This window comes from Strongyloides ratti, scaffold srae_chrx_scaffold0000002 (genome assembly GCF_001040885.1).
Source record: "Strongyloides ratti genome assembly S_ratti_ED321, scaffold srae_chrx_scaffold0000002".
In the NCBI taxonomy this organism is placed as follows: Eukaryota; Metazoa; Nematoda; class Chromadorea; order Rhabditida; family Strongyloididae; genus Strongyloides; species Strongyloides ratti.
The window spans coordinates 2,986,395-2,999,529 of NW_020171510.1; the positions used below are offsets into that span (position 1 = coordinate 2,986,395).

The 13,135-nt window shown below is 20.5% G+C and overlaps 3 protein-coding genes across 3 annotated transcripts; all 3 read left to right on the forward strand.

The window, feature by feature from the left end:
* Nucleotides 1-1,019: 1,019 nt before the first annotated feature.
* Nucleotides 1,020-1,304, forward strand: SRAE_X000163500 (Hypothetical protein; the record flags this gene model as incomplete). The annotated part of the gene is made up of 1 exon (XM_024651196.1): nucleotides 1,020-1,304. One exon carries the CDS (start codon nucleotides 1,020-1,022, stop codon nucleotides 1,302-1,304), a length of 285 nt encoding a protein of 94 aa, XP_024499103.1.
* A 443-nt stretch (nucleotides 1,305-1,747) lies between these two features.
* SRAE_X000163600 (AMP-dependent synthetase/ligase domain-containing protein) lies at nucleotides 1,748-7,023 on the forward strand (the record flags this gene model as incomplete). The annotated part of the gene is made up of 5 exons (XM_024651207.1): nucleotides 1,748-1,757; nucleotides 4,084-4,099; nucleotides 4,730-4,928; nucleotides 4,970-5,830; nucleotides 5,872-7,023. 5 exons carry the CDS (start codon nucleotides 1,748-1,750, stop codon nucleotides 7,021-7,023), a joined length of 2,238 nt encoding a protein of 745 aa, XP_024499104.1.
* Nucleotides 7,024-11,504: 4,481 nt separating this feature from the next.
* SRAE_X000163700 (Hypothetical protein) lies at nucleotides 11,505-12,408 on the forward strand (the record flags this gene model as incomplete). Its single annotated transcript, XM_024651218.1, has 2 exons — nucleotides 11,505-11,525; nucleotides 11,659-12,408. 2 exons carry the CDS (start codon nucleotides 11,505-11,507, stop codon nucleotides 12,406-12,408), a joined length of 771 nt encoding a protein of 256 aa, XP_024499105.1.
* Between the last annotated feature and the right edge of the window lie 727 nt (nucleotides 12,409-13,135).

A 13,135-nucleotide genomic window follows, 5' to 3' on the forward strand; every position in this document is an offset into this window, starting at 1 on the left:
TGAAGGAGTAAAAGTCTGTTAGATAAGGAATTTTATAGCTGCTTCACAATCTACTTGATTTGGATTCTATTAGATATGGAAAATCGAGATTAAACTAATGAGAAAGAAGTCTTTCATTGGTTTGAGATTTGGTATAGTTATATATTGTTTGATGTATTTAGTGCTATCAAATATAAAGAATTGAAGTAAATTAAAAAGATTGGAGTTAATGCGAAGGATGAACTCAAGAAGAATTCAGAATAAAAATAAGTATAAATGAATATTTTTACTTTATTTAAAAATCAGACTTGCTTCTGATAATATTTATTTGTGTTATGGTAATAAGACAAATTTAGAAGTTTGAATGATACTGTATTGGTTTAAATTTAATAATACTTTGTTAAATAAATCAACTTATACTTAATTAATTTTATGATAATTTAGAATAAGTATTATTGTATGTTATATTATATATAAAAAATAGCCTTGTGAATCTATATTGTTAAAGTTGAAAAATTAAAAACCTTTCTCTCAACTGTGTATAGTTACTAACAAAAAATATGGTTATTATTAAAGTAATCAAGTTATATTTAATAATAAATACCATTTTTCTGTTAAAATTTGACATTATAGTATTTAAAAATCATGGAAGATAATTTACGTTTCTATCTTGTCAATTTCTATTTTTATAATTGTATTTTTATGAAAATAAAAAGAGTTATATTTGATATTATTATACTATTTGAAAAAAGGGTACTTTTCGGTTATATCCCCCCTCCAAATAAAAATGATAGAAAGTACTTGATAATTGATAAAATTTTCTCAAATAAAATTTTAATTACATAAAGGAAATATAATTTACTAATTATAAAGTACAAATCATGAATAACCTTTTTTACATATTAACTATTAATAATGAGAATAAAAAATTAACTGATAAAAATTGGAAACATGATGGGATTTAATATTTGAGTCATTTTTTTTTCATTTATGATAAAATTTTATGATAAATTTAGATTTTTTATATTTAGATTGAAATAATGAACTTTTTAACTTTATCTACTGAAATTGTTGATGAAAAAGCTGCCGTCAAATTCTTCCAAAGTCATGGAATAATTGCTGAAGAAAAGGAATGCAGCAATGGGCATCAAATGAAAATACAGTTTGGAAAGTATTTTCGTTGGAGATGCTACATTAAAAAATGTGGAATACGAATTGGAACCTGGTTTCAAGATACCAGGCTCCCCTTCCGCACAGCAGCTCTATTTATTTATAACTGGGAGGAAGAACGGACTTCTGTGGATTTCTGCAAGAAGGAGCTTTAAATGGGCCACTGCACGACTGTGGACTGGAACAACTACCTCCAAGAGGTATGTCTGTTTATGGAAGGGAAAAACAGTGGAAGTGGACGAAACTTTGTTCGTCAGGCGGAAGAACCACTGTGGCCGCTTGCTTCAGCAACAGTGGTATTTTGGGGGAATCTGCAGAGAAACGAAGCACTGCTTTGTAGAGGCCGTTCCGGATAGAAGCTCGGCAACGCTTCTGGAAGTGCTGAAAAGAAGGGTGGCTCCAGAAACCCCTATAATTTCCGATATGTAGAAGGGGTATTTCCAAGTAGGAGATTCTAGATTTCAGCATTTGCAAGTGAACCACAAATATCATTTTGTGGATCCACTTACAAATGCTCACACCCAGAGCATCGAACGGGTCTGGAGATCGGTGAAAGAAAGAAACCGACGTCATAACAGAACCCGTCCTAGCATGCTAAATGGGTACATGTATGAATTTACATGGAGAAAAAGAAATAACGGAAAAGAATTCGATGCAATATTGAGAGATATTGCATCATTTAATTCTTTTTTTAAATGAATAAAAAATTTTTTTTTTTGTTAAATTTTTTATTTTTAATTTTAATAAATTTCTTATTTTTTTTTTCAAAAAAATTAATTTTAAGGTAAGTTTCATTCATTTTAATTTGGGGGGGGGGTATAACAGAATAGTACCCAAATTTTTTTTTTATTTAATTGGAAACATTTAGAGGTATTTATTTTTTAAAAAATTTTTTAATTTCGTTAATTTTTGAATAAATTACATGAAATTAAAAAGTGGTGGGCATAGACTTAAATAGTACCAAATAATCTATTGATATAAAAAATGTAATTGTCTAAATAATAAAATTTACAAAGAAACATTAATAAAAAATATTTTATATCCTTTATTATAATTTCGAAAACAATATCTTAATTTGTAGATTTTTTGCCAATATTTATCTATTTGAATTTTTTCTAATTTTTTTTAAAGTTATAGATGATTATGTAAGTTAGATTTTATTATTTCAATAAAATTAAAAAAACAACTTTAAGTAAGTTTTTTCTATTGGTGTAATAAAAGTCAGTTTTCTTAATTATACATAAAAGGATAACAATTTAAATTATTTTTACAATATTTGTTATAAATAATTTAATATTTTTAGGTTAATTTCTTGTTAGAAAAAAAACTGAACAAGGATGTTTAGAAATTTAGTCGTATAATTTAACGACAATTGTTTATGATATACTATTTTTTAATATGACAATATTTTATACATGTTTTATTTAAAGATCTGATTTGCTTAAAATTAAAATACTAGAAAAAGAAATTATCAGTTAAATAAAACTAATTATAAAAAATTAAAAGACAGCATTTATTATTATAATTTTTTTTATTATTCTTGTTAAATAAGTAATTTGAAGATATATCAATTTTATATGTAGAAATGAAAGCAAAATTTAAACTTTAATATTGATATTTATGAAAATATTCTTTTTTAAAATCTATTTAAAATTAGTAATTTTGAATATATCAATTTCTTTCATATTTTTTTTTTTCAATTCCATTAGAATAATAAATATTTTGATCTTATAAAAAACAATTATATAGTATTTACATTTTTTAAAGTAATATTTTAAAAATAGTTTGTGTTACATTATAATAATTAAGCTATATTTTGTTGATTATTAAATAAAAATGTGTATATATTTATATATTAATTTTTATAATAAATTGTATTTAATCAAAAAAAAAATATTAAATTATAAGAAAATATTTAACTAATTCAAAAAATTGTATTTTACTTGTTTAATATTTATGTTAATTAAAAAAATTATTAAATTTGGAAAATAAGAAATTGAAATGATAATAAATAATGAAAATAAAACACCTCCATTTTGTTGTTTTTTTTTTAAATGTTTTTGTTTAATAAAAAAATGTTTATTTTAACAATGTTTTAAATAATATAATTTCAAAAAGTAGAAAAATATATGTTAACAGAAGCATTAAAAAATAAAAAATGTTAAGAAAATAATTTTAATTTTATAAAAGGTATACAAATAGTCGTCTATTATTTATTGTTATGCTTTTATTTTTTTATATTTTTAATCTAAATATTGTTAACATTTAATGTGTATTATAATGATAAAATTTATATCTTACTTTTTATTACTGATTTTTATACTTTATTATTAAATAAAATAAATTAACATTGTTAATATTTTATATAATTTATTTTAAATCACAAGATTAACTTCATTTTAAATGATGTTTATTTAAAATTTGAATATTTAAAAAATTCTTTAAATATTTCATATAATAATGATATATGTTAAATAAAATATAATATTTTATTTAGTGTAATTTAACAACTCCAATAAAACGTTCTACTACAAAAATGATTATCAATTACTAAAATATTTCATTTAATATATTTTTTAAAAATTTTATTGTTTTTATATAAATTTGTATAAATAAATTTAAAATTACTAATAAAAAAAAATTTTATACCATCAAATAACAAAATAAAATATTAAGTCAAAATATCAATTTTAAACTATGTCTTTAATAACTTTTCTTATAAATTTAATAATTAAAAATAATTATTTTAAAAATTTATCTAATATAATGTTAATAATGCAGCTAATATTTAAATAAATTATGTATATTCTTATTATTTTTTATAATTTTTTTACTATTATCTATATCAAAAGTTTATTAAAACATAACGTTTCTAACCTCTGAATTTAATATTTGTTTTAGAAATATTGAAACAAAAGAAATTGAAAACTGAAGTATCTCATTTAGATAAGTAAGTATAACTTTGTAAAACTTATAAATGTTGTTAACATGATAATAGCAATTTTTTTTAATAACAAAAAATAACATATATATTTATTTTTTAATATTATGATGTTGAAATAATTTTAATCTTTATCATGATATATGTAACAGGTCAAATATAAACCAATAAAATAATGTATTATGTCATTTTAATTTAATATTAAAATGCTACCTTATTTACATAGAAATAAAAAGAATAGAATGATTATCAGGAGATATTTTAAAAATATGTACTGTCATTTCTTTTATTAAATTTTTTTTATGTTATGACAATAAAAATAATTAAACAAATTTATTGGGAGATATTAAAAATACATTTAAATTAATTAAAATATTTGTTTGAAATTGTATACTAGCTAAATAAATAATCAAATTATATATATATATATATGAATGATATTAATGATGACTATTGGCCTGATCTATTAGAAAAGTGACCAGAAAAGAAGAAATTTATAGTAAATATCTTAAAGATAACTAACATTCTTTTTATTTAACAACAATTAAAGAGTTGTTACCAAAGTTCACTTGTTCAAATATATAGTAATATACAATATTACTCTTAAAAATTTAGTTATATATTTTTAAAACTTTGTAGTGTTTATATTATCATTACAAATAAATTTAAAATGGTAGGTAGAATTGAAAATTCTAAGGATGATTCTAATTCATTATCCTCAACTGCTCTGAGATCTATTTCTAATAGTCTTTTTAAATTTGGAGATATCTTTACCAACCCAATTCATCGCTTTTTTGATAACCCTAAAAAAAGATTAGAAAAATCTAATTCAATCAAGGTTAGTTTTATTTTATGTTTTTATATAATTAAAATTTTTAGGGTGTTAAACTTAATAACGAAGATTGTCATTCTTTTTTTCGTAATGTAAAATCTATTAATAAGTTATCAAGCTTATTATTTCCTAATTCATTAACATTAGATAAAGTATGGGATCGTTGTGTTCAATTATACTCTAATAATCCTTGTATGGGAACAAGAGAAATCATTAAAATTTTTGATGAAAAACAACCTGATGGTAAAATTTTTCATAAATGTAAATTTGGTCAATATAAATGGTTAACATATAAAGAAGTTAATGATCAAATATCCAATTTATCACGTGCTATTTGTCATTTAAATTTACCAAAAGGTAGTTTCATTGTTATATTTGCTGAGACAAGAGCTGAATGGCAAATTACTGCTCAAGCATGTATTAAATCTGGTTTTCCAATTGTTACTGTTTATGCAACTTTAGGAAAAGAAGCTGTAAAAAGTGCTATCAAAGAGTGTGGAGCTGTTGTCCTTTTTACAACATCATCACATTTTGAAATAATAAATGATATTTCAGATAGTATAGAAAGTGTTAAATATATGATTTATTTTGAAGATAGATATTTTCCAACATCAAAAGACCTTAATAAACAATGTCTTCTTGATAAATTAAAAAATAAATTTACTATTTGTGAATTTTTTGATTCGTTTATTTATTCACAAAAAGATTCTACTCAACCTATAATATCAAATTGTAAGGAAGATGATGTATGCTTAATAATGTATACCAGTGGTTCTGTTGGAATTCCTAAAGGTGTTATGTTAACTCATAAAAATGTCATTGCAGCTGTTGTTGGATTATCAAACGTTATAAAAGCATCAGATAAAGATATTTATGCCGCTTATCTTCCACTTGCTCACATTCTTGAGGTATATTATAATAATATTTTTAATAATGTAATTATATTTAGATATGTGCTGAATATATTGCATTTTCATACGGAGCAAAAATTGGTTATTCAACATCACAAACATTATTTGATACAGCAATTAGAATACATCCTGGAACTAAAGGAGATACTGCAATTCTTAAGCCAACAATTATTGCTGCAGTTCCAGCCATTATGGACAGAATTTATAAAGCTGTACTTAATAAAATATCAAATTCAAATAAAATTTCAAAAGAATTATTTAACATTTGTTATGAAAGAAGATTAAAAAGACTTGAAAAAGGATATAAAAGTATTTTAATTGATAAATTTGTTTTTAGAAAAATTAAAATGTTACTAGGTGGAAATGTAAGACTTCTTATTTCTGGTGGTGCTCCACTAAATCCTGCTAGTCAAAGATTTATGAATATTTGTTTTGGATGTCCTGTTACTCAAGGATATGGATTAACTGAAACATGTGGTGCTGCAACTATTACAGAACCATCAGATATATCAACTGGTTATGTTGGAGCACCATTAATTTGCAATGAGGTATACTTAAAAGAATGTCCAGAGATTGGATATAAACCTTCTAATACACCACCTCAAGGTGAAATTTTAATTCATGGTGATAATGTCTGTAAAGGATATTTCAATAATCCTGAAAAAAATAAAGAAGATTTTGTTATTATTGATGGTAAAAGATATTTTTGCACAGGAGATATTGGAGAAGTCAGAAATGATGGATCTATTAAAATTATTGATAGAAAAAAAGATTTGGTTAAAACATCACGTGGGGAATATGTATCATTGGGAAAGGTAGAGTCAAATCTTATAACTAATTATCTCGTTGACAACATTTGTGTTGTAGTTAATCCACAAAAGTCACATACCGTTGCATTAATTGTTCCAAATCAAAACAATTTAACTAAATTTGCAGAAAAAATGGGTATTGTTGACAAAAGTTGGGAAGATATTTGCAATGATAGTCGCATAAAAGATAGTTTTGTTAGCGAGATTAAGAAATTTAGTAAACCAAATCTTGAAAGATTTGAAATTCCAACAAAAGTGTTTCTTTGTCATGAACCATGGACACCAGTTAATGGAATGTTAACAGAAGCTTTAAAGCTTAAAAGAAATATTATTCAAGAAAAATACAGGAAAGAAATTAATGAAATGTATCAATTAAAATAGTTTTTCAGTCATATTTTATTAATGACTTTTTTATCTTATACATTTAAACAAAATTATATTCTAAATATTATTTAGTTTTTTAATATATCTATTAATCATTTTATTTATCAAAGATTTTTTTTAAATCTTTTACAAAAATATTTAGTAAATCTAGTATCTATCACTAATAAAAGCTATCTATTTTTGAAATTTTCAAATTTTAAATATTCTTATCATTGATGAATTTTGAATTGATATCACAACATACATTTATTTTGCTATAAATATTAAAATTGTTCAAATATATTTGTAATTTTTTATGTCCTTTTTTTATTATACATGATAAATTCAAACTGTACCAAGAAATAATTATAAATTATAAAATCATAAAAATATAGTTATATGAATAGAAATTGACAACATAGAAACATAAATTATCTTCCATGATTTTTAAATACTCCAATATCAATTTTAACAGAAAAATGGTATTTATTATTAAATATAACTTTATTACTTTAATAATAACCATATTTTTTGTTTGTAGCTATGCACAGTTGAGAGAAAGGTTTTTAATTTTTCAACTTTAACAATATAGATTCACAAGGCTATTTTTTATATATAATATAACATACAATAATACTTATTCTAAATTATCATAAAATTAATTAAGTATAAGTTGATTTATTTAACAAAGTATTATTAAATTTAAACCAATACAGTATCATTCAAACTTCTAAATTTGTCTTATTACCATAACACAAATAAATATTATCAGAAGCAAGTCTGATTTTTAAATAAAGTAAAAATATTCATTTATACTTATTTTTATTCTGAATTCTTCTTGAGTTCATCCTTCGCATTAACTCCAATCTTTTTAATTTACTTCAATTCTTTATATTTGATAGCACTAAATACATCAAACAATATATAACTATACCAAATCTCAAACCAATGAAAGACTTCTTTCTCATTAGTTTAATCTCGATTTTCCATATCTAATAGAATCCAAATCAAGTAGATTGTGAAGCAGCTATAAAATTCCTTATCTAACAGACTTTTACTCCTTCAAGCTTGTAACAAAGTTTTGTATGCAGTAACATAACCAAAAGCTTTTTATAATATTTATAAGGAAAATATTTTAAAAAAACATTATAAATAATGATTTTATTTGTTTTTAAAACTTCTTTTATTAGATAATAATTTAATCTAACATAAAAAATAATTTTAATCTTTTTAATCCAGTTGATTGACTTTAATAACTATTAAAAATTTTATCACAAAAAAGTAAAAAGTTCTTAAATTGAACACCATTCCACACATTTTCTTTTATTCTTTGTAAAATGTAGATAGAAAAGAATGGGAGAATATGGTACTTTGTTATATATATATATTTTAATTAATTATAATTGGATATTTTAAGTATTGGTTTTTATTAAAGGTAATAGAATGTAATAAGTTGTAATAACAATTTGTTTAAATTTTTTATAATTATTTTTACTAAAGATATAAGAAAAATATAAATTAATTGATTTTATAATTGGCAATCAATTGGGTTACTTACTTACGTTAAAAAATGATTTTATATCGATATTATTTTTATTCAAATGCACAATGGTCAGTATTTAAATTAAAAATATGAAGAAAAACAAAATTTAATATTGTAATATTAATATTCATATTTTGATTTAATAAAGGTATATAAAAAGGCAAAAAATTTGTAATAATATTACAATATAAAATTTGTCAATATATACAGTCGGGATCGGCTGTTGGTACACCTGTATCAGCATGTGCTTAACAAATGGAACACTTTAGTTTTGTAAGTTATTTTTATCCTTTTGTTCATTTTTTTTTAGTTTTCTTTACTAAAGTGCAACGCTTTTGTTGGATTCAATGACTAAATTTTTTTTAACTTTGCAATACATAAATATTGCATGATAATGGAATAATTTTACTCTTTGGATAGAGTTTTTCAAAAAATTTTGAAATTTAACTTATATATATTATTTTTATAATATAATAATGTATTATTATTCGATATAATAGAAAATTATTCAAAAAATATCAAATCTATTTGTACTATATTAGTTTTGGTCATATTTTAAAATGAGGAAATTAAACTTATCAATTTTTAAGAATTATACAAAAAATTAAATTGTTATATTTTTTTTCTTTCAATACATTTTTTTTAATAATAAAATATATAAAAAATGTTAATTTTTTCTTAATTTTGTATTACAACATTAAACGTGTTATTATATTAGATATATCATATCATACACACGTCAATAAAAATTAAACATGGTACAATTAACTAATATTTTAATTTTTTAATTTTCACTCTAAGAACAAATTTCTCTAATTCTATATTTAATTATTCAAAAAAATTTTTTTAAAAGGCAATATCTATTTATGCTTATAATTTATTAGTAATATTCAAAAATCTATTTTCCTTTTAAAATTTACAATTAGAATACATCAATAAAACAATTGAAATAATTTTTTTATCTATAATAATGTTTTAAAATTTATTTTTTTAAAATAAATTATACAATTTAAACAGTGATAAAATCAAATTTCTAATAAATTTTTTTGAAATTTTTTCCATTACGAAAAACTAATAATCTACTGTTAATGCAAAAATTTCTAATAAATAGTATAAAAAAATGTATGAATAATATTTGTAAAATGTTTTCATAATTGTAGTTTAATATTTAAATTTTAAACTGTTGTATTCATTACATTAATAAAAATAATTTTCCATGATAACTTTTATTTAAGATATTCTTTTTTTCTAGAAAAAAATTTTCTTAGAAAATATTTTGATGAAATATTTAGAAAATATAATGATAAATTTAATATCCACTTTTTAACAATTTATTGATTTTTTATACCTTACATATTAAGTAGAATGAACAAGAATATTAATAATTTTTTTTATGATAATATAACATTTTATCTGTATATTGTTAGAAACATAGATTAAAGCATGTACAAATTAAGACATTTTTTGATTTATAATTTTGCACAATTTTTATGAAATATTGAACACAATACACAATTTAACGCATCAACATGATTTCTAAAAATGCTTTATTATCAAAAAACATTAAAGGCTCATTTAAATAAATAAAATTTACTTTTAAGAAGTTTTTTTAATCAATAAATTATAACGTTTAAAATACTTATGCTTAGAGTAAAAATTAAAAAATTAGAATATTAGTTGATTGTTTTAAGATAAATTAATAGTGACGTGTAAATGATATAATATATCCAATATAATAACATGTTTAATGTGATAATACAAAATTAATTTTCATTAAACTTTTCTTTGTATTTATTATAAAAATTAACAAAAAGGCAATATATTTTATATATTTTAATATTAAAAGGAATTTATTGAAAGAAATAAAATTATTGCATTATCTTTTTTATTGCATATTTATGCTTATAAAAATTGATAAGTTTTATTTTTTTATAAATTTAAAAAAGATGTTTTAATAAAACTATGATTCATTTGTTGCTGTATTTTATTTTATTTTAAGATAATGATTGGTATTAACTACCACAATTTTTTGTTTTGAATACATTTTTTGTTATAAAAAATTGTTTATAATTATGTTATAATCAAAAATTATTTAATATAATAAAAATATTAGAAAATTAATTTTTGTCATATATGAAAAAGGTAAAAAAATTTATATTATATATATTTATAATACATGCTTTAAATTTAATACAAAAATAAATAATATAACATAAAATTTCAACGTAATGTATCTAATGCTTTTTTAAATGTATAAAAACATTTACTTAATGTTACTTTTTTTCTTCCTGATATAAACATAAAGTTTTTAATGGGAAGTATATTTTAGAATACAGTTTAGTGGTATAAAATCTTTGTTATTTTATGTTACAATAAATTATTTTTAAAAATAAAAAATCTTTTTTTTTAAATTATGTTGTCTGTTAAATCATTAACTTCTATGATTATATATATATTTTTTTAATTAATAGTTAAAAAATAATTTACTTCAATATCTACTAATGTTACAATTCTTATCAGAACTCGATTACCACTTGTATTCACTTTATAACCTAATAGACATATGAAATAACTTGGATGACATTTTTCACAGTCTACCTGGTAATTAAGCATGTTTAAGAGTCTAATAAAATATTTCTCAATATTAGATGGAATATATTTTATACTTTGGATAAACGTTGTTAATTCTTTTTATTAGATTTTTACCTGAGTATCATTATAATTATCATAGTACAATTTACCTAGCCCATTTTTATGTTTAATTTATTGCATTTCACAATTTTTTTTTAACTAATAATTTTTAGAAAAATATTTTTAAATATCTGAAATAAAAAAATACATTAAATATGAGAACAATTAAGATATTTTTCAAGATTGACATTAAGTAATTTCGTGTTTTGTCATTTTTACACAATTATGAACAATTTATTTTTAGGGTATTAGTATTATTATTAAAATGGGTAGAAATATAAAAAAGGTAAGAGTTGTAAAACAATATTTTTTTTAATTTGTGACACTATAAAAAAATTTTAAAAAGAAAGTTTATAAATTTTTAACAAATAAATACTGGAATTTTTTTGCACATGTATTCAATCTTTTATTTTTTTTAGAAAAAAATGGGTATAACAAACAACAATGAAACGAACGAAAAATTAGATTGTAAAACTGCAATCAACAAAAAAATAAATGATCTTCTTAATTTTTTTGCTGATAACAATAATGAGGATATTAAGGAGGAATATATACCTTTTGATAATAGAATTTTAGACGACTTAAAACTTTCAGTTTCTAATAAAGCTAGAAATCAAAAATTTTCAGGTAATAAAAAGAGTATGTTAAGAAAGGAAAGTATAAAGGAAGAAAGCATTAATATTGGATATGAACTTAAATGTGCTATGATAAACGAAATATCATTTCACACAAGAAATATTAAAAAATTGGCAATGGATTATCGTTTGAACATACAAAAGTTAAGTGATGACAACTATAAAAAATTGTTTAAATTTTCTAACAAATGTAAAATTTGTAATGTTTCTTACGATGAAGGAGATGAAATGATAAAACATGTCATTTGTGATCACTTAAAAATTAGAAATTGTTCTTTATTTAAATGTTTTGCATGTGCTAAGGAAAATTATCATTTAGAATCATTTTTAGAATTTTATAAAATAAGTCAACATTATGCAAATTTTCATCAGTTTAGTGGTGAGAATTTTACAAATAATTTTGTACAAACAGAAAACAACGAAGAAATTTGTATCTATATTGATGGATCCTGTGATTACAATATATTGATTGATTACCAAGAAACATTCGATTTATGTTTTACTATTCCTGAACATATTGTTACCAATGATTAAGAATTGTTGAATTATTTATTATTGTTTTTTTCTTTTAAAAATATAATAATATTGTTTAGCTACGTTTGTATTGTTAAAAAGAGTGTTTTATTTTTCTTCTAATTTAAACTTTCTTTAGCTATAAATAGTATAATAACTTTTACTGTTGATTGATTTGTTAGATATAATTTTTAAAAAATTAAATGTATTATATTATATATCTAAATAATAGTTATTTTTATTAATTTATAATTGTATTTATCTAGATAATTCATATTTTATTTACTAATTAAAAATAAAAGGTTGAAATTGGCGAAAATATAATTTCTAACATTTGATTTTATATTCAGTTAGCAATTATAATATTATAAATTTAATTTATATAAATTTTAATATAATAAGTAAACATAAAAAAATATTTTATTTTTCTAAAAAAACCATTATAAAAATTGTTTGATATATGTTAATATCCATAGAATAAATGAATTAAAGTGAATAACATTAGAACATTTTTTTACATTTCTTATCATTTAGTTTCATTTATTAAAATTATGCTTAACAAAAGTTTGTTTCTTCTTTAAAAATATCTATTAAAATAAAAACAAATATTACATTTTTAAATATATATTATATTTCTAAAACTTATATTTGACTAAATAGTATTAACTTCAAATAACAAGGATAAATTTTATATCTAGTGTTATAATCTTTCATACAAATAATTGTTACTATAATACAAACGGCATTA